This window comes from Neoarius graeffei, chromosome 4, assembly GCF_027579695.1.
Source record: "Neoarius graeffei isolate fNeoGra1 chromosome 4, fNeoGra1.pri, whole genome shotgun sequence".
Classification (NCBI taxonomy): Eukaryota; Metazoa; Chordata; class Actinopteri; order Siluriformes; family Ariidae; genus Neoarius; species Neoarius graeffei.
This window is the reverse complement of record NC_083572.1, coordinates 64,506,984-64,529,662: the sequence shown is the minus strand read 5'-3', so window position 1 is coordinate 64,529,662 and position 22,679 is coordinate 64,506,984. Positions and strand designations below refer to the sequence as shown.

The following is a 22,679-nucleotide window of genomic DNA, read 5'->3' as shown; positions in this document are numbered from 1 at the left end:
GGAGCAGAAAAGCATCTCAGAATACACATTAAACCTTGAGGCAGCTAGGCTACAACAGCAGAAGACCACGTCAAGTTCTACTTCTGTCAGCCAAGAACAGACTCACCAAAACTGGACAGTGTAGCCGGTCTGATGAATGATTTCTGCTGTAGAACACATACGGTAGGGTCAAAATTTGGCGCCAACACCATCAATCCATGGACCCAAACTGCCTTGTGTCAACAATCCAGGCTAGTGGTGGTGGTGTAATGGTGTGGGGAAAGTTTTCACACACTTTGGACCCATTACTACCAAATCGATCGTTGCCTGAACACCAAAGCCTATTTGAGTATTGTTGCTGACCGTGTGCATCCCTTCAGGGCCACAATTTACCATCTTCTAAAGGCTACTTCCAACATGATAATGCACCATGTCACAAACAAGTCATCTCAAACTGGTTTCATGAACATGACAATGAGTTCAATGTTTTTCAGTGACCCTTCCAGGTCACCAGACCTGAATCCAATAAAGCACCTTTGGGATGTAGAACAGGAGAGTCACAGCATGAAGGTGCACCTGAAAAATCTGCAGGAATTTTGAGATGCGGTCATCACAACATGATCCAGAATCTCAAAGGAATGTTTCGAACATCTTGTGGAATCCATGCCATGAAGAATTGAAACTTTTGAGAGCAAAAGCAAGACCCTACCCAGTATTAGTACTGTATAGGGTTCCTGTTTGGTGAGTGTATCGCAACTCACACCATGTGTCTTTTTGTGACCAAACAGGCTTGTGCATTCATGAGGGCGAGCTGTTTGAAGCTGGCCAGACCTTCTATAGAGGATGTAACAAATGCTACTGTCACAACAGTGGCTACATCTACTTCCTGTAAGTCACAGAATTGTAAATCGTGATCACTGTACTGACAACAATGTATTGCAATGACCAAAGATTTATTTCTTGCTCTCTAGTGTTTAAACTCTTTATTGTACTACACATAATACATGTTTATTTGGAGCATCCACTTGATATCTAAATTCACTGGTTGTTTTATTAGGTAGACTTATCATATAGGCCACTTTATAGATAAAGTGCATATCAAGCCAGTATTATCAGTTCTCCTCTACCCTACCTATTAAGGGAAAAGGACCACCAAAGGACCACAGATATCATTTAGGTGGTGGAGCATTCTCAGCGCAGCAGCAATATGATACATGATAGTAGCCTCATAGTGACCAGTACTGCTGTATTGGACACAGCAACGATGCAGGATCTCTGAAATTGTTTCAAGGAGAAGCCCACCATGAAACACATTAAGTATGATTAAGCGCACACAGTGACTCAGGGGCTAAACTTATTTTTCACATGAAGTTAGCAATGGGCGGCACGGTGGTGTAGTGGCTAGCGCTGTCACCTCACAGCAAAAAGGTCCGGGTTCGAGCCCCGTGGCCAGCGAGGGCCTTTCTGTGTGGAGTTTGCATGTTCTCCCCGTGTCCGCGTGGGTTTCCTCCGGGTGCTCCGGTTTCCCCCACAGTCCAAAGACATGCAGGTTAGGTTAACTGGTGACTCTAAATTGACCATAGGTGTGAATGTGAATGGTTGTCTGTGTCTGTGTGTCAGCCCTGTGATGACCTGGCGACTTGTCCAGAGTGTACCCCGCCTTTCGCCCGTAGTCAGCTGGGATAGGCTCCAGCTTGCCTGCGACCCTGTAGAACAGGATAAAGCGGCTACAGATAATGAGATGAGGTGAGATGAAGTTAGCAGTTGTATGCTGCGCTAATGTCACAGGAGACATTCCTAATGTAATTATAGTGGAGTTTACCAGAGGGGTTTAAAAAAAAAAAAAAACAAAAAAAAAAACACACTGGTATGGATAAACGGGATGGCATTGTAACAGCATGAAGGCTGGAACTTTGGCCCTTGACCTGTTTGAGCACTGTCCAGATGAGAAGGCAAGATAGCCGGGCAGACTGAAAGAATAGAGTCAAAAGAAGTAGATGTAGCTGCTGTTGAGGCAGCAGCATTTGTCACATCCTCTGTAGAAGGTCTGGCCAGCTTCTAACAGCTCGCCGTCATAAATGCACAAGCCTGGTTGGACACAAAGATAAAAAGACAAATGGTGCGAGTTGCGATACACTCACCAAACAGGAACCCTGTACAGTACTAATACTGGGTAGGGTCTCCCTCTCCCTTTGCTCTCAAAACCATTTCAATTCTTCAATTTGCATAAGCAAATTCGCATTGGTGTCATGATGAGCAGGTAGTCAAATATTATGGACAAGACAGGAAATTGTTAACCAAAGTGAAAAAAAGATCAAAGAAATGTAATGACAATGAATCAGATGCTGTTAAAAAATTGCATGTTAATTATACAGATTAATATGCAAGTCGTTAAGGATGGACTTTTCCTTTAAAGTTGGTACTGGGCTGAGGTACACAAGATAAAATTTAACAGGACTATAGGGCTTGAGAAACAAGTACTCGTCCTGTTTTTTTTTTTAAAAAGCGTGTAATTCATTGATCAGGATTTTCTTCTACCTTTGCCAGTCCCACAAAACCAACTTCTCGGCCAAGAAAGTGTTGGTACATGTGGCGTAACGCAAAAACTCACCCCTAGAGTGCCGGGCCGACAGCTGGATTTACCTGTGTCCGATATCGCTCACTTGTTTGCTACTCCCTACTTAGGGAATTACTACAGTTGTGCTCATAAGTTTACATACCCTGGCAGAATGCAGAATCTATGATTCTTTGACCATTTTTCAGAGAATATGAATGATAACACAAAAAATATCTTTTCCACTCATGCTTAGTGGTTGGGTGAAACCATTTATTGTCAAATGACTGTGTTTTCTCTTTTTAAATCATAATGACAACAGAAACTACCCAAATGACCCTGATCAAAAGTTCACATACCCTGGTGATTTTGGCCTGATAACATGCGCAGAAGTTGACACAAATGGGTTTGAATGGCTACGAAAGGTAACATTTAACATAACCTGTGATCTGTTTGCTTGTAATCAGTGTGTGCATAAAAGCTGAGTGAGTTTCTGGGATCCAGACAGACTCTTGCATCTTTCATCCAGCCACTGACGTTTCTGGATTCTGAGTCATGGGGAAAGCAAAAGAATTGTCAACGGATCTACGGGAAAAGGTAGCTGAACTGTATAAAACAGGAAAGGGATACAAAAAGATATCCAAGGAATTGATAATGCCAGTCAGCAGTGTTCAAACTGTGATTAACAAATGGAAAATCAGGGGCTCTGTTAAAACCAAGCGAATGCCACAAAGTATCTCGCCTACAATATGCCAGACAGCACAGAGACAAGCCTCAAAACTTCTGGAACAAGGTAATTTGGAGTGATGAGACCAAAATTGAACTTTTTGGCCACAACCATAAACGTTACATTTGGAGAGGTGTCAACAAGGCCTATGATGGAAGGAACACCATTCCTACTGTAAAGCACGGAGGTGGATCGCTGATGTTTTGGGGATGTGTGAGCTCCAAAGGCACAGGAAACTTGGTTAAAGTTGAAGGAAAGATGAATGCAGCACGTTAACAGCAAATACTGGAGGCAAATTTGCACTCATCAGCCCGGAAGCAGCGCATGGGACGTACTTGGACGTTCCAACATGACAACGATCCAAAACACAAGGCCAAGTTGACCTGTCATTGGCTACAGCAGAACAAAGTGAAGGTTCTGGAGTGGCCATCTCAGTCTCCTGACCTCAATATCATTGAGCCACTCTGGGGAGATCTCAAGCGTGCAGTTCATGCAAGACAGCCCAGGAATTTACAGGAACTGGAGGCTTTTTGCCAAGAAGAATGGGCAGCTTTACCATCTGAGAAAATAAAGGGCCTCATCCACAAATACCACAAAAGACTTCAGGCTGTCATTGATGTTAGAGGGGGCAATACACGGTATTAAGAACTGGGGTATGTAAACTTTTGATCAGGGTCATTTGGATGTTTTTTGTTGTCATTATGATTTAAAAATAGAAAACACAGTTGTTTATCAAAAAATGGCTTCACCCAACCACTAACCATGAGTGGGGAAAAAGTTTTTGTGTTATCATTCATATTCTCTGAAAAAAGGCCAAGAAAGCAAAAATTCTGCCAGGGTATGTAAACTTATGAGCACAACTGTATATTGAGGACTATAGATAGTGAGCTCATTGGTAAAATGAAAAAAAAAACACTCTCAGACACTAGTCCATTGCGCTGGTATTTACGTCATTACTGTCGCACAATTAAAACGTACCAGATCAGTCGGCTGGTAGGCTTTCAAAATAATAAATACATGCATGCATTTTTGTGAAAAGTACACCCGGTATTATACCGAGCGCATTTCCCACATCAATCAATACAAAGTACCTGCATCTTTTTTTTTTTTTAAATCAAGGCTGAATACTCTCTTCTTTAACGCTGCCTTTTATTAAATCAAATTTGAGACTTGATTTCTTTCAGCATGACTGCAATGCATGATGGGATATATTGCTTGGTTAGTGACCATCGGTTGTACACTACTTTTCGTGATGCATTGTGGGATGCTTTGAGTGCACTATATAGGGTGTAATAATCCTCACTATCGTTTCGGACAGCACTACAAAATGGGGTCCCCAGTACATAGTGAGTAGGGAGCGATTTCGGACACAGAGTTAGCGATGTGGGCTGAGCCCTACCGCCCCTCACACACTGCGGAAAGCACACAGCAGTCCTGCTAACTTGCATATTCCCGAGTTAGCTAATCTTGAGTCACATCCAGATGTGACAGCTCAGCAGCAACATGTAAGAACCATATTGCAAAATATTTTCATGACGTACAGCCTGTTAATGAAATTACCATCAGAACGGGTTCATTAAATTAAAAGACTTTCGTGTAGTGTTTTAAACACTGAATGAGTCATTAACCATTGTGTGCAAATGCAGAACTTCCCTTTTTTTTTTTGGTTTTCATTAAAATGACTAAGCTGACTTCTTGTGTACTAATCAAATGAACAAAGTACAATATTGCAGGTGATATGCGCAGAGATGAAATTAGGCTCAAATTTAACCGGTTTAATCTGAGCATCACCTACACCACCCATCACTTTTGATTTCAGGTCCCCGATGGTCTTCACTACATCAGTGTCATTATGTATAATTTTAATACTACAGCCACTTCCAAAGTATATTGTCATGACTATTTTATTATCAAAAGACATTACATATCTTCTGCTTACTGTCTTTTAAAGGAGTAGGAGGGGTCCAAACTTTGATTTGTGTAAAAAATAAAACTTTTGAAACATGTCCAGTTTTTGATGGAACATCCACACTTTCAGCTGTTAATTCAACCCAAAAAGGAAAAAAAAAAAAAATCATGCGGCAAATTTAGTGTACTATATTTTCTTGGAACAGTATATAACACATTTTATGCAAGTACACATGATCATACATAAATGTTTTCTTGCTTGTTAACATTTTTTCCTTTGTAATTAAGGTGCTGGTAAATTTCTGGTCATAAAATCTTTTTCTTTTGAAGTCTTCTGTGAAAAGACAAACATTCATGTTAAATCAGTGAGTACCCTTGAGTCTTTTCCTAAATGGGGAGGAGGAACTCTGGCAGAAAATGCCAAAGGTCAATATGTATCTCAAAAGCTGATCAAACGAAACTGTTCATTTCTCCATCTCCTGCAAGGTCCTTTGACTGAGGGAGGAAAACAAAAACTTGTTTCAGTTGATTTCTGGATCACTGTAAATTTAGTCCATCTTGAGTCCACCCAACAGACAATCAAGACAAAAACTACAGTTCCCATGATACAACAGTGGTATCCATTGCATTAGATTTGATGTTCAGTTCCTGTCATCATGGCACAACGAGGTGACCTCACCATTTGTGATGAATCAGACAGACAAAAGTACAGCATTCTGTTAAAAAAAAAAAAAGAATAAAAAAATAAAAGAAAACCGTCTGAAAGCAGCACTTTGCATGAAAAATACTTAGAATGAGACCCCAGCAGCGATCTTTTCCACGTTATATTTGTCTTTTTTTTTTGTCCTAATCAAACCATCCAGCCACACCTCCCCCCTTCTCCTTCCTCGAGTGGTGTATGGAATGCAAGGATTGGTCAAAGGGAGAAAAAAATAAATTCTCAACAATATGAAAATAAAAAAATCCTGCAGGATTCAACAACTGTGAGGGGGATAAATCCTATAACGGAGTAAAAAATATTTCTGCAGCTTACTTCTCAAAACAGTCCTGTGCATTTCTAGTCACCAAAGCAACATTTACTAGAACCCAGTTTTTAAAAAATGAAAAACAAAACCAGTCCCACATGATCGCTATACATCAGAACAGACTGTTACTGGACATGATACTGGGTTTCAGAAAACCCAAAAGTCAGTTCAAACAAAGACTGAGCTAACTGCAGCACCATAAGATCTGTTTGTCAAGTATTACAGAAGGAGTCTATACAAAAAATGGATGCCTAGAAGGGATGATCTTAGAAACCTAGCGACAGTTGACAGACTGAATGGAATGATTAAGAGGAAGAGAGACTAAGTAAATGTTACCTACATACCCAAGTGAATGAATCTAAACACACTTTGCTTGAAGAAAATTCAGCTGTCAGCAAATGCTCTAGCAGACTGACCTGGATTTAATGAGTGAGCAAATTGAAAAGCACCAAACGCTCAAACTGATCCAACAACTCCAACCTGGTTGCAGAGCATCAGCACGGCTCGATTTCAGCACAGGTGTCTGACTCAATCCTTCACCTGCCACGTAAATTGTGTGAACATATTTTCAAAGCATGTGGGTAAATTTAAAGTTACACATGATTTAAATCTTGCTTTTTTTTCCCATGCCAACCTGGTTATTTATTTTTCATGGACTGTAAAATTAGAATGAAATCCATGCCAGACTTCTTATAGAATGCAGAAATGCAGGATTTTTTTGTGAAAGAGGGGAAAAAAAAAATAGGAAAACAATAAAGAAAGTAAGAGGCAATTACAAGAGGCCGAGTCCATACTCCTCTGACGTCTGTACATCATGTCCCCTCCCCTAACCCAGAACATATCCACAGGTTTAGCTGAGGGTCTCTCTCTCTCTCACACACACACACACACACAGTCCTAGTAGGTCCCAGAATGCGTCCGTACACCTGAACCCTGCATAGGGGGCTGCTGTAAATGCCGCTGTGGGTAGTGCTGAGCTCCACTGGCTGAGAGAAGCCTGGAGCTGGCCTGCAGCACTGAGGGACCTGGGCTGGCCGCTTTTCGGTTTCGCACTGTGGATGACTGGGCTAGTCTGGACACATGGGAGGCCTGGCTGCTAATGGCAGTGCAGCTGTCTGAGTGGACCTGGCCTCTGGAGGACACACTCATAGACCCTGAAAGAGTGCTGCTGTTTAACAGGTTGGTTTTAAGATGGCTGCCTGAGTAGAGGTGCGACAGGTCCATCGCTGCTGCTCCACTATGATGGTGTAGAGCACCCCCTGTGTGCCTGGAGTCCACTGAAGGAGGGGCTGAGGAGGAGGAGGAGGAGGAGGAGAGCACGTCCTGGGCTAGAGAAGCAGGTGTTGTCAGGCGAGAAGGATGGTAGCCCTGAACCACTGATGAAGAGGAGGGTGAAGGAGAGGCGCTGAAGGAGGGATGAAAAGGAGATGAGCTACTCTGCTGGTGATAGGTGGAGCTTTCCAGATGTAGATCGGGTTCTGCCAAATGAGGCTGCACCTAAAGAACGTCAAAAGGATTTAAAAAGGTCAAACACGTGCATAGAAAAATAAATATAAGATAGAAAAATATTTTACACTTCTCACTTGAACACAGTGAAAGCATTTAATAACAAGCTTACCTGGTGTGGGTGAACAGTTGGGCTGTACCTCTGAGGACTCCTCACAGGGGAAGCCAAAGATGAGCTCTGGAGAGCATATCTATCCTCTTCCAGTCCATCTGTCCATACGAGCGCACAAAAATTGCAATTACTTCACAGATGCACAAAAACACACATCCACACAATGCATAAAATTTGTAATTTCTTAAGGAGTACAAACACTTGTACTCATTGGGCTATTCCATACCTATATCTTTGTCTCGGTTACTACCTTGCTCAATAGCTCCACCATCCGACCTTTTAAGGATCCGCTCCATCTTCATATTGCCCCTCAGAACACGCTCTAAAACGCCCTGCCCTTCTCTGAGCCTCTCCACTGATGTTGGCACCATCCTACAACACGCAGAAAATGTATGTGCTTACCTTCACTCATAGTGCATGTGTACATTTCTGACCTGCTTGTCTATGTTCTTACCAGTGGCTGGATGTCTGCGAGTGATTCCCTATGGTGGTGCTGAGATCAGGAGGACTGACCTCCTCTATCTGTGGGAATGGCTGATGGGCTGGAGAGGAGAAGGAGCTGTGTGGGGAGGCGGGTGGTTGCAGGAGTGAGCGCGGCGCACCAGGGGATTCAGCAGTTTGGCACAGAGAGCCAGTGCGCATGGGGGTACCAACGGTGCCACCAGCAGAACCCAGCGGCTCAGGGTCCCGTGTTCCCTGCTTTCTTTTTCGATATTCCAGCAAAGATACCTATGTAGCGAAAATGATTAAATAAAACCTTGAACAAAGTTTTAGAAAAATTTCAACATCTGCATGAGTGGGTTGCCTGTTACACACACACACAATAAATTACCAAAATATCCAGGATGCAAGATGGCACCATCCATAGACTTGATGAGTATGAGAATGGTAGAACATGCAGTGTAAACCAGCACTGTTATATTTAACCAAAAAATAATAATCTGCTTACAAACTTCGTTTCAAGATGGATATCACTGTATATAACCGATTTTCCCCATTTGTTTAGTTGCACACAAGCGCACACAGTGACAGAATTCATGAACATTCTCAGCATATATTCAGTAGGGATGCACTGAAATTTTGGCCACCAGAACCTCATCTCATCTCATTATCTCTAGCCGCTTTATCCTGTTCTACAGGGTCGCAGGCAAGCTGGAGCCTATCCCAGCTGACTACGGGCGAAAGGCGGGGTACACCCTGGACAAGTCGCCAGGTCATCACAGGGCTGACACATAGACACAGACAACCATTCACACCTATGGTCAATTTAGAGTCACCAGTTAACCTAACCTGCATGTCTTTGGACTGTGGGGGAAACCGGAGCACCCGGAGGAAACCCACGCGGACACGGGGAGAACATGCAAACTCCGCACAGAAAGGCCCTCGCCGGCCACGGGGCTCGAACCCGGACCTTCTTGCTCTGAGGCGACAGTGCTAACCACTACACCACCGTGCCGCTCCCCCACCAGAACCTATTTGGTCAAAATAGTAAAAATTGCATTTCCACTAAATGTTCAGCATTTTTATGCTTTTTAGGCCAAAAAAAACCACACAGTTATAGTGTTTCCATTTTTCATGAGCTTTAACATAATGTATGAAAATATAACCATTTAAATAACTTCAATGCTAATGAAAAACACTCCTGCACCAGACTGCTGAAACGGTTCCAGCAACTTGTCTGCAAAGTAACCTACAACTGCACTTCTGAAATCACTAACACACGCACACACACACAAAACCCAACCCCAAAAAATTTACTACTTTGAGAAAAAGGTCAGCATTATATTTTACTTTGAAGCAGGAAAAGTTTTTAAAAGTGCAGTTTGCATTTCATTTTCCAACAGTGTTCAATCAGCACCACAAATATATCTTACATGACTGGCAACTGAAAACCTCTAGAACAAGTAGGCTCATAGTGTTAAATCAGTACTTTATGCTATTAAAATAATTGTGTAGAGGGATGTTGTTCCTTTGTGCTTTATCAATAATCAAATAATAATAATAATAATAATAATAATGATAACTAGACAGGGACACTCTAACGAGTGCAAACCCCGCCTTTTCCCTATTAAAATACATTGGGCGAAAATTTCGAAGTTCTGCCATGACCTTGACCTTTGACCTTCAAAATTTAATGGTTTCCTTCCTGGGTGATTGGCAACACATGTACAAAATTTGGTCCAAATCGATCCATTGGTTCTTGAGATATCTTACAGACAGACAGACAGACAGACAGATACACACACAGACTGACGCAGGTGAAAATAATTACCCCTCCAACTACTGTCGGCGGGGTTAATAATAATAATAATAATAATAATAATAATAATAGCAGCATTACATGTTTTTATACCAAAAAAAAAAAAAACCCACTGTCCTGAGCTTCAGTTAGGCCAAGATTTTTTTTTTTATTATTATTATTTCAGTGCATCACTAAAAATAAACACTTATCAAGAACTAAGGGGTGCATGACACGTACATTTTCAAAACATAAATGATGCACATGTTGCAATGTCTGTAAAAGAAACAATATGTAATGGTTTTATGCATGTTAAAATGTTTCTGGGCAGTACAAGTAAGGGAGGGGTACTGTATGCTAATGCAAACAATATCCACATGCACACTTCTAGATGGAGGCCATGTATTTAATATTCACCATATTCTGCCCTGGCTTGAATTCACGTCTTACAGCTAGTGCCTGGTAACTAGGCAAGCCTGGCAGCTGACTAACGCCACTTCCCATGGCCCTCTGCCTTGAAAAAAGTGAAGAAGAAAAGACTTTGCAATAGTTTTCGAGGAACAAGGAATGGCACGAGAGAGGGTTATATGAGGGGAACGGGGGTGGGGGGGACGGTTTTGATTTGGCTTGACACACAAAGAGACAAGATATCACTTTGCAAGTGATGCAGTATCGTGGAAATATCTGTCTAGGCTTTGGTCTTCAAATTTATTCAATGCAAATTACTTATTTAATTACTTCCGCCTTCAGATGATATCTATATATAGTTTTCTTCTCCGGAAATAGCTGCCAAAATTATTTTTTCCCCCTAAATCCAGCAGTCATGAGTTCCATGTTGTTTTACTGTGGGATCTGACTTGTGCCGATCAATACTACAAATAGAAAATTCTGGACTGACAGTACAACATGGCAGTGTTCATGCCTCGAATTATATCCTGTTAGCAGGTAAAATATCGTTCACTGCAGATTTTATCATTTAATGAGAAAGTCCACAGTGCAGTTGCAAAAAGCCTGCACAAATAAGCTTTAAGTGCACCAAATTCAGTGCTCAGTAGAGGGAGACATAAGCGGTGGTGTATAAATTCTCCAGAATGTAATACTTTTCCCAAACCGTGCAATTCATATGCCAAGTCATTATAAACTCTTCCTGTGATTCAATACCTTGAAAAAGTAAATTCAAATAAAAGACAACTGGAGTTAGGATAACTTGCCTTCTTCTTCTGTGGTGGATTGCTGGTATGAGGAGGCGTGCCACTCCCAAACTGAGGCTCAGGGTAGGGTGAAAAAGAACCAGACCCTGGCTCAGTCATTAAGCCTTGGCCACTCACAGAGCTGAAGTAGGATTCAGCAGGAGAGAAGCTGCCTTCTGATTGGGAATGCCGTCGGTCATTCACAGGACCAGTGGTCAGGTTGGCATTGAGGGGAGAGCAGGTGTAGATGAGGTTGAACTCTGTCCTAAAGACCTGCTCCCGAACCTGTGCCTCATTTGAGCGTGAGCCCAATGAAGCATCACTGGCGTTAGATACAGGGGCTGGTGTGAGACACACACCATCTCCAGAGCCAGTCAGAGACTCGGGTCCGGTCAGGGGAAAGTCATCCGATGGGGGGGCTGGACTGCCGATAGCAGAGGTCACGGAAGTTTCAGGGAAGGTGGTGATCCGTGATGTATCAAAGTCTGGTCGCAAACAGGGCTGGAGAGAGGTGCAGAGCTTGTCAAACAAGCGCGCGCACACACACAGACACACACACAGCTACCATCACTCACAAAAGATCAACACAATGTCATACCTCTGGAGAAAGAGACTCTGGTCTGTGTACAGGCGATGCCTCAGGAGAGGAGATGTTCTGTGGAAAAACGCACAGCTGATTTATTCCATTGTATTACTACATTCACAAGCAACACAATTACATAACACCTCTAGGATAATAGCAAAAGCTACTCTTGCTAACAAAGAACAATAGCATTCAAGTCAATAAAAACATGTCTTCCACAAAAATTTATTAAGTTTTATTCTGAGCTTTCGGACCTATGGTCCATCATCAGGGACAGAATGGAAAGGGTATTCACAAATCTACAATTTATTCTGTCCCCGATGGACCAGAGGTCTGAAAGCTCAGAATAAAACTTCATAAATTTATGCAGAAGACACATTTTTATTGACTTAATGATTCCCACATACAAACAAACTTTGGATATAATAATATAGTATTTATTCAACCTAATATCTAGCTACCAAATCTGTCACTTAAACGTGATTACAAAAGAAACACAGGACTTGTTCCTGTAAAGGAGAAAAGGGAACTTTCTAATGGAAGTCATATGCTAATCATTGAAACTTGAACTTGCATCAATTTCTCTGCCAATAGCATTTATATATATATATATATATATATATATATATATATATATATATATATATTTAAAAAAAAAAAGCACAGCTCTACAGTTAAGAGATGGAACTACTTCTGAGGACTGAACACATTAAGTGCTCCAGGGCTTCCATTATACAGAGGTTTCCAGTAAATAAGTTTCCCATTCTTTTCCTTGTACAGGATTTCTAGCAAAATTGTGGTAAATCACACTCACTTTACAAATAAAGCCATAAAATTAAAAATGCTGACAGGTGAAGTGAATTACAGTGGTGCTTGAAAGTTTGTGAACCCTTTGGAATTTTCTACATTTCTGCATAAACATGACCGAAAACATCAGATTTTCACACAAGTCCGAAAAATAAAGAGAACCCAGTTAAACAGATGAGACAAAAATATTATACTTGGTCATTTATTTATTGAGGAAAATGATCCAATATTACATATCTGTGAGTGGCAAAAGTATGTGAACCTTTGCTTTCAGTATCTGGTGTGACCCCCTTGTACAGCAATAACTGCAACTAAACGTTTCCAGTAACTGTTGATCAGTCCTGCACACCGGCTTGGAGGAATTTTAGCCCATTCATCCGTACAGAACAGCTTCAACTCTGGGATGTTGGTGGGTTTCCTCACATGAACTGCTCGCTTCAGGTCCTTCCACAACATTTCGATTGGATTAAGGTCAGGACTTTGACTTGGCCATTCCAAAACATTAACTTTATTCTTCTTTAACCATTCTTTGGGAGAACGACTTGTGTGCTTAGGGTTGTTGTCTTGCTGCATGACCCACCTTCTCTTGAGATTCAGTTCATGGACAGATGTCCTGACATTTTCCTTTAGAATTTGCTGATATAATTCAGAATTCATTGTTCCATCAATGATGGCAAGCCGTCCTGGCCCAGATGCAGCAAAACGGGCCCAAACCATGATACTACCACCACCATGTTTCACAGATGGGATAAGGTTCTTATGCTGGAATGCAGTGTTTTCCTTTCTCCAAACAGAACGCTTCTCAAAAAAAGTTCTATTTTGGTCTCATCCGTCTACAAAACATTTTTCCAATAGCCTTCTGGCTTGTCCATGTGATCTTTAGCAAACTGCAGACGAGCAGCAATGTTCTTTTTGGACAGCAGTGGCTTTCTCCTTGCAACCCTGCCATGCACACCATTGTTGTTCAGTGTTCTCCTGATGGTGGACTCATGAACATTGTGAGAGAGGCCTTCAGTTGCTTAGAAGTTACCCTGGGGTCCTTTGTGACCTCGCCGACTATTACACGTCTTGCTCTTGGAGTGATCTTTGTTGGTCGACCACTCCTGGGGAGGGTAACAATGGTCTTGAATTTCCTCCATTTGTACACAATATATCTGACTGTGGATTGGTGGAGTCCAAACTCTTTAGAGATGGTTTTGTAGCCTTTTCCAGCCTGATGAGCATCAACAACGCTTTTTCTGAGGTCCTCAGAAATCTCCTTTGTTCGTGCCATGATACACTTCCACAAACATGTTGTGAAGATCAGACTTTGATAGATCCCTGTTCTTTAAATAAAACAGGGTGCCCACTCACACCTGATTGTCATCCCATTGATTGAAAACACCTGACTAATTTCACCTTCAAATTAACTGCTAATCCTAGAGGTTCACATACTTTTGCCACTCACAGATATGTAATATTGGATCATTTTCCTCAATAAATAAATGACCAAGTATAATATTTGTGTCTCATTTGTTTAACTGGGTTCTCTTTATCTACTTTTAGGACTTGTGTGAAAATCTGATGTTGTGTTAGGTCATAATTATGCAGAAATATAGAAAATTCTAAAGGGTTCACAAACTTTCAAGCACCACTGTATATTGATTCTCTCATTACAATGGCATCCATCAGGGGGTGGAACATATAAAGCAGCAAGAGAACAGTCAGTTCTTGAATTTGGTGTGTTGGGAACATGCCACAGGATGTGCCATTCTGGAGATGCTCAGACCCAGTCACTGAGCCATCACAATTTGGCCCTTGTCAAAGTTGCTCAAGTCCTCATGCTTGCCCATTTTTCCTGCTTCCAACACATCTACTTCAAGAACTGACTTCTCTCGCTGCCTAACATATCCTACCCCTTGACAGGTGCCACTGTAACATAATGAATGAAATCCACTTCACCAGTCAGCATTTTTAATTTTATGGCTGATGTATAGATTAGGTTGAAAAACGTCTTAAGTCATCTTTTAAGATAAGTGGCAATTGTTGGTGCAAAAGAAATTAGGCTGCTCGTTTACATGCTTGGTGTGTATTAAAACAAAAAAAAGCTGTGAGCAGACATGTCCTTACCTCAAACTGCAGAGGTGTGTTGCACCGGCTGGCAGGAAGAGATGGGAGTGGGGAGTACGGTGGCACAGCACCATTCTGCCTCTCTTCCTCAGCTCCTAAATACAGTGAGCAGGAAGAAAGCAGAGGGTGCAGCAAGCTCACAGAGGGCTCAGATGGCAGTGGCGGTGTGATGGGGGACAAAGGTCGAAGCAAGTGTTCAGGAGGTGGTGCAACCGTTTCTGGCGTATACTTCGACTTCCTCTTTTTAAAGGGTGCTATTAGCTCTGAGACAAGAAACATGGAGTCAGTGGAACTAGATATAATATGATTCTTAAAGGTCCCATGGCATGAAATTTTCACTTTCTGAGGTTTTATAATGTTAAAATGAGTTCCTCTGACCTTCTTAAGTCACCCCAGTGGCTAGAAATTTCATAATGTGTAAACCAAACTATGCCCACCCTTTGTCAACATTTGAGAATGGCGCGTCAAAATGGCGCGTTGATAGGCTCTTCCCTTTACTACGTCAGCAAGGGAGATGATCCCCACACCCCCCCCTCTGGATTCCCACCCACTGTATGGATTGCCTGCCCAGCTCAAAAGTTGCCTACAAACATGGAAGTTGCGCTGTACATGGATGTGACAACACAGAAAGGAGTCTGTTTTTACTGCCGGCGGGAGAGCCCCTGAAGACGCAGTGGCTTAATTTTATTTACTCCAATAATACGCCGTCGAGTCTACCTAAGACGGTGTATGTTTGTCGGAAGCATTTTCCTGATGAATGTTGGGACAGTACAGGGCAGGTTTTGCACATCAACTGTCACTGAAGCCTGTGTCCGTACCAAGCATCCCTGCCGCATCAGCCACAAACACCGAACAAGTAAGTGTATAACTGTTAAGTCGTTTTGCCGTGTTTTAAAATCGGTGCGTTAGCTTTGCAATGGCTACATTAGCTGTGCAGCTAACCGCTTCCTGCAGTTAGCCAGGTACTCTGTGCTACAAAAACCAAAAAGCATGCAGCATGCTCTGTTATAATAGCCAATCAAAACAGTTTTTACAAAGACACCCACATTCTTTTTAAGTCACTCGTTCATTTTATTTGTTTGTTTGTTCAGTAAAAACCCAAACATTTGTTGAATTTATTTTATTTCCTCGCGTCGCACCTTAATGACATCAGCGCGCGGTATTTTTCCCTTCGCGGTTTGTTCCTTCTCTCTTGCCATAGTAAGACACCCACATCCGCTTGTTCTGACCCACTGGAGGCAGCGTCACAGTGCTGTTAGCCAATCAGAGGTAACACGTTTACATGTCATGAATATTAATAAGAGCTGAAATCCTGTCGCTCTCCCGCCACCCGCTCCTCCACCAAACTAGAACAGCCTGAAACAGGAGAACCACGGCATTTTTTTTTTTTCACCAAAACCGTCTCACAGGGCATTCATTCATACTAGAGACCACCGCACAATTAATGAAAAAACGATGCCATGGGACCTTTAAAAAAAATACTGTGTACAAAACCTCAAAAGGGACACTTTATTTTTTATTTTTACCAGATCTGGAGGCTGTGCTGCTGCTGTTACTTTGGTGTGAAGAGTTGGACTCTGTTCCATCCTCTATGGAAAGAGACGACATGCTCTCATCCTGCGCCTGTTTTATCCACCTCTACAAAACAAAAGAAAGAAGTACACTCGAATCACTAGCAGTAAACAGCCAGATGCTTTTCAATTATCAACTACAAAACAATGCACAGAGGGCTTTTTTTTTTTTTATATAAAAACTACTTGTGAAAACATGCTGCCAACATGCGCTCACTAACTTTCTTGCAGGAGCCGTAGGTGGGATCAACGACAAGCGGCCGGCGACGTCTCTCTGGGGTGAATGGAGAACCGAAGCGGATGTAGTGTTTTGGGGTGGTACAGATGAAGGACGAGTGCGAAAGGCCTGGCAGCATGTTGAGTGTAGTAGCTAACACAGTGGGGTCTGTGGTGATGCGCAGGGGTCGCTCTGTTGGCTCTTCCACACGGTCTGGGGCCTTGTCATTCAGCCACTCTGTCACCAGGTACTGAAGGGGTTAACAACATGGTATCATGAATATTACATGGATCCAAAATACAGTGGTGCTTGAAAGTTTGTGAACCCTTTAGAATTTTCTATATTTCTGCATAAATATGACCTAAAACATCATCAGATTTTCACACAAGTCCTAAAAGTTGATAAAGAGAACCCAGTTAAACAAATGAGACAAAAATATTATACTTGGTCATTTATTTATTGAGGAAAATTATCCAATATTACATATCTGTGAGTGGCAAAAGTATGCGAACCTCTAGGATCAGCAGTTAATTTGAAGGTGAAATTAGAGTCAGGTGTTTTCAATCAATGGGATGACAATCAGGTGTGAGTGGGCACCCTGTTTTATTTAAAGAACAGGGATCTATCAAAGTCTGATCTTCACAACACAGGTTTGTGGAAGTGGATCATGGCACGAACAAAGGAGATTTCTAAGGACCTCAGAAAAAGCGTTGTTGATGCTCATCAGGCTGGAAAAGGTTACAAAACCATCTCTAAAGAGTTTGGACTCCACCAATCCACAGTCAGACAGATTGTGTACAAATGGAGGAAATTCAAGACCATTGTTACCCTCCCCAGGAGTAGTCGATCAACAAAGATCACTCCAAGAGCAAGGCTTGTAATAATCGGCAAGGTCACAAAGGACCCCAGGGTAACTTCTAAGCAACTGAAGGCCTCTCTCACATTGGCTAATGTTAATGTTCATGAGTCCACCATCAGGAGAACACTGAACAACAATGGTGTGCATGGCAGGGTTGCAAGGAGAAAGCCACTGCTCTCCAAAAAGAACATTGCTGCTTGTCTGCAGTTTGCTAAAGATGACATGGACAAGCCAGAAGGCTATTGGAAAAAAGTTTTGTGGACGGATGAGACCAAAATAGAACTTTTTGGTTTAAATGAGAAGCGTTATGTTTGGAGAAAGGAAAACAATACGTTCCAGCATAAGAACCTTATCCCATCTGTGAAACATGGTGGTGGTAGTATCATGGTTTGGGCCTGTTTTGCTGAATCTGGGCCAGGACGGCTTGCCATCATTGATGGAACAATGAATTCTGAATTATACCAGCGAATTCTAAAGGAAAATGTCAGGACATCTGTCCATGAACTGAATTTCAAGAGAAGGTGGGTCATGCTGCAAGACAACGACCCTAAGTGCACAAGTCATTCTACAAAGAATGGTTAAAGAAGAATAAAGTTAATGTTTTGGAATGGCCAAGTCAAAGTCCTGACCTTAATCCAATCGAAATGGTGTGGAAGGACCTGAAGCGAGCAGTTCATGTGAGGAAACCCACCAACATCCCAGAGTTGAAGCTGTTCTGTACGGAGGAATGGGCTAAAATTCCTCCAAGCTGGTGTGCAGGACTGATCAACAGTTACTGCAAACGTTTAGTTGCAGTTATTGCTGCACAAGGGGGTCACACCAGATACTGAAAGTAAAGGTTCACATACTTTTGCCACTCACAGATATGTAATATTGGATCATTTTCCTCAATAAATAAATGACCAAGTACAATATTTTTGTCTCATTTGTTTAACTGGGTTCTCTTTATCTACTTTTAGGATTTGTGTGAAAATCTGATGATGTTTTAGGTCATATTTATGCAGAAATATAGAAAATTCTAAAGGGTTCACAAACTTTTAAGCACCACTGTAATAAAGGGGGGGAGGGGGGAGAAGATATTCATAACCTGCTGCTCTGAATATATGAGAGTGTGTACACACACGTATGTACGTACAGTGGGGAAAGTGTTTGATACACTGCCGATTTTGCAAGTTTTCCCACTTCCAAAGAATGGAGAAGTCTGTAATTTTTATTGTAGGTACACTTCAACTGTGAGAGACAAAATCTAAAAAAAAAAAATCCATTGCATGATTTTTAAATAATTAATTTGCATTTTATTGCATGAAATAAGTATTTGATCACGTACCAACCAGCAAGAATTCTGGCTCTCACAGACCTGTTAGTTGTTTCTTTAAGAAGCCCTCCTATTCTCCACTCATTACTTGTATAAAAGACACCTGCCCACACAATCAGACTCCAACCTCTCCACCATCGGCAAGACCAGAGAGCTGTCTACACCAGGGACAAAACTGAGGCCAAAAAAAAAAAAAAAAGTGCGTGTTTCTGGTTACGTAGATTTCAAAACTAGGGTCGGTAGGCAGGCATTTTTTTTTTCTCAAGATGGCTGCCATAACCTATATTTAGACAGGAATAATTTCACAAAATATAATGAATTTCTTTGCAGGTCACCCAAGTTACCACCTTCTGATGAATCTGATGCAGCAGGAGACACCTTTTAACATGAATTTTTCTGTAAATATAACAGCTCAATACACCACGAGAGAGAGAGCAGCCCCGCCCCTCTCTGCTCCCTGAGTGCAGCTCGTCGCCTTGGTAACGGTGCAGGGAAAAGACACAATATAACAAGCAAAGAGCGCCTTTTCTCAGAGTTCCCTCTCCTCGAACAACGCTGATTTACATGGAAACGGAAGGAGCTATTCACAAAATTCTTTCACATTGAGTGCTACAAGGCTCCCATGAACACACTAATGTATTTTTTTGTCCCTAGTGTAAAAAATGTAAACACTAGAGCGAGTTAAAAACAAGTGACTTTTCTGATTTTGCAGTAAAAGCGCTGCCACATTTATGTGAGTCTATGAGGCAGCGCGGCTCTCCTCTCCTTACTTTCAGGCTTCTCATTCAAAAACTGTAAATCCTATCGCTCAGGGAGACACTCGTCTTGATTCACACAATGTGTGACTACAACTTTTGAGAAAATTGTGTGTGTAGAGTGAAAATTGTGGCTGAGAAAACAGTTTAAATGAGAAAGTTAGAGCTTTTTTTCAAGCTGCCTACACTCTAAACTCCTGAGCGCCGCTGGTGTGTAACGCAATAGACACCCATTATAAAGCCGGAATTTCTCCAGATGTGCTCATGGTGTTTGATCTGTGACTGATCAAAAAGTATAGAACCCAGCAAAAAAGTTGAATGCCAGATCCACACAGGAGAATTTTGTCTCCGTTTTAAAGTTTAAATCATGTCTCTAGGTGAAAGACATAATAAGCGTCATCTCTGCTTCTGTTCCCTCCGCCGGCCCCGACACACTACTGCCTCCGCAGAGTGCGCGCGCACACCGCATGTCGGGGCCGCGGATGAGTTACTCTCCCTGATCAACGAGTCTGCGGGGAATTTGTGGTTATTATCGGTACAAACAGCGCGAATCACAACTTAAATGAGTGCGGTTCAGTTTGACATTATTGTCAGTCCGTTAGATAAACATTTAATTTTATTAAAATCGAAAATTAATATTTAGAGCCTGTGGGCTACAAAAATAAGTCATTAAAGTAGCCGGCTGGACTTAATTGTGTAGTCGGCTGTATGGCCGGCAGCCGGCGCTTGTGGAAAGCCCTGATTTTCCCAGTGAGTGACAAAAACTTCCGGTTCACGCGGTTGGGTTATATGTAAAAGTCGCGACTGGGAAAAAAAAAAACGAAAAAAAAAGTTTAGGGTCGGGCAGTACGGATTAGGGTCGGTCGGGTAACCGGAAAAAAACACTTTTTTTGACCTGAAGACCTGCACAAGGCTGGGATGGGCTACAGGACAACAGGCAAGCAGCTTGGTGAGAAGGCAACAACTGTTGGCGCAATCATTAGAAAATGGAAGAAACTCAAGATGACTGTCAATCTCCCTCGGTCTGGGGCTCCAAGCAAGATCTCGCCTCGTGGGGTATCAATGATCATGAGAAAGGTGAGGGATCAGCCCAGAACTACACGGGAAGACCTGGTCAATGACCTGAAGAGTGCTGGGACCACAGTCTCAAAGATTTCCATTGGTAACACACTATGCCATCATGGATTAAAATCCTGCAGCGCATGCAAGGTCCCCCTGCTCACGTCAGCACATGTCCAGGCCCGTCTGAAGTTTGCCAATGACCATCTGGATGATCCAGAGGAGGCATGGGAGAAGGTCATGTGGTCAGATGAGACCAAAATAGAGCTTTTTGGTATAAACTCCACTCGCTGTGTTTGGAGGAAGAAGGATGAGTACAACCCCAAGATCACCATCTCAACCGTGAAGCATGGGGGTGGAAACATCATACTTTGGGAGTGCTTTTCTGCAAAGGGGACAGGACGACTGCACCATATAGAGGGGAGGATGGATGGGACCATGTATCGCGAGATTTTGGGCAACAACCTCCTTCCCTCAGTAAGAGCATTGAAGATGGGTCGTGGCTGGGTCTTCCAGCATGACGATGACCTGCAACACAGCCAGGGCAACTAAGGAGTGGCTCTGTAAGAAGCATTTCAAGGTCCTGGAGTGGCCCAGCCAGTCTCCAGACCTGAACCCAATAGAAAATCTTTGGAGGGAAACTCTATGCTGCCCAGCGACAGCCCCGAAACCTGAAAGATCTAGAGAAGATCTGTATGGAGGAGTGGGCCAAAATCCCTGCTGCAGTGTGTGCAAACCTGGTCAAGAACTACAGGAAACGTCTGACCTCTGTAATTGTTTCTGTACCAAATATCAAAGTTCTGTTTTTCTCATCTCATTATCTCTAGCCGCTTTATCCTGTTCTACAGGGTCGCAGGCAAGCTGGAGCCTATCCCAGCTGACTACGGGCGAAAGGCGGGGTACACCCTGGACAAGTCGCCAAGTCATCACAGGGCTGACACACAGACAACCATTCACATTCACACCTATGGTCAATTTAGAGTCACCAGTTAACCTAACCTGCATGTCTTTGGACTGTGGGGGAAACCGGAGCACCCGGAGGAAACCCACGCGGACACGGGGAGAACATGCAAACTCCGCACAGAAAGGCCCTCGCCGGCCACGGGGCTCGAACCCGGACCTTCTTGCCGTGAGGCGACAGCGCTAACCACTACACCACCGTGCCGCCCTAAAATGCAAATTAATTATTTAAAACCATACAATGTGATTTTCTGGAATTTTTTTTAGATTCTGCCTCTCACAGTTGAAGTGTACCTACGATAAATATTACAGAACACTCCATTCTTTGTAAGTGGGAAAACTTGCAAAATTGGCAATGTATCAAATACTTATTTTCCCCACGACACACATTTTTATACACATTTTTCAAATTTTTTATTTTTATATATCTCAATTGCCATGATTATTTAACAGCTAGTATTTTCTTAATTGCTTAGATTATACCGACAAAGCACAACAGAAATGAAAAGTATTGTCAGCTGACTTATTTGGCTTATTTTATTAAATATTCAAGTTTTCGGGTTCATAATTTCAAAAAGGAACATGCAGTGTTATTACAAATAATTTTACAAATTAAACTAGTAATTATTATTAATAAAAGAATTAACAGAGAGATAGGATGTGTACTGTTTTCTAAAATCATAGCATAATACTCTGAACACATTCTAGTTGACCAGTACCAGAACTGTTCCGATAGCTCTTGAAAATGGAGTCCAGACTAACAGTGCAGTAGAAGTATTCAAGATGAAAAATATTTTACCTTTTTTGTTTTGGGACACCTCACACTTGTCTTGCTTCCTAGGACTGTAGAGGAGACTCCACAGCTCTCTCCATCCTGAGGTTGTCCAATTCCCAGAGCTCCGTCACCGAGGCCCAACTCGCCTGTGCCAGCTGCAGTGCCTCCCTCTTCTCCACCTGCTGCTCCTGCCTCAGCTGCCTGCTGTGCTAGAAGAGCCTGCCTCTGGCGACGTGCCCGCTGGGCAGAGCTCGCCCGATTACGGGAGATGCGACTCTTGGGCCGCGGTTTGGGGCGTGCTGGGGGAGGTTTGGGAGCGACGAGGTTAGCGGACAAAGGCTTTTCTGACTCAACGGATACCACAGAGTCCTTCGAGAGAAAGGCCAAAAAACAGACCCAACAAAATTGGTGGTTAAGTGATGGTTAAAA

General features: G+C 42.5%; 1 protein-coding gene across 4 annotated transcripts in view; it reads right to left on the bottom strand.

The window, feature by feature from the left end:
• Nucleotides 1–5,342: 5,342 nt before the first annotated feature.
• setd5 (SET domain containing 5) overlaps nucleotides 5,343–22,679 on the bottom strand; it is a 77,024-nt gene continuing 59,687 nt past the window's right edge. For 3 of the 4 annotated variants that reach the window (XM_060919478.1, XM_060919479.1, XM_060919480.1), the window contains exons 15-24: nucleotides 22,275–22,619; nucleotides 16,532–16,777; nucleotides 16,266–16,377; nucleotides 14,740–15,002; nucleotides 11,839–11,895; nucleotides 11,262–11,741; nucleotides 8,266–8,540; nucleotides 8,038–8,183; nucleotides 7,812–7,909; nucleotides 5,343–7,690 (exon numbers count right to left, since the gene is read on the bottom strand). In XM_060919478.1, the coding sequence (XP_060775461.1) occupies nucleotides 7,091–7,690; nucleotides 7,812–7,909; nucleotides 8,038–8,183; nucleotides 8,266–8,540; nucleotides 11,262–11,741; nucleotides 11,839–11,895; nucleotides 14,740–15,002; nucleotides 16,266–16,377; nucleotides 16,532–16,777; nucleotides 22,275–22,619 (2,622 nt within the window). In that variant the 3' untranslated portion in view covers nucleotides 5,343–7,090. The remainder of the gene's footprint in view (nucleotides 7,691–7,811; nucleotides 7,910–8,037; nucleotides 8,184–8,265; nucleotides 8,541–11,261; nucleotides 11,742–11,838; nucleotides 11,896–14,739; nucleotides 15,003–16,265; nucleotides 16,378–16,531; nucleotides 16,778–22,274; nucleotides 22,620–22,679) is intronic. The other variant, XM_060919481.1, reaches the window with a different exon arrangement.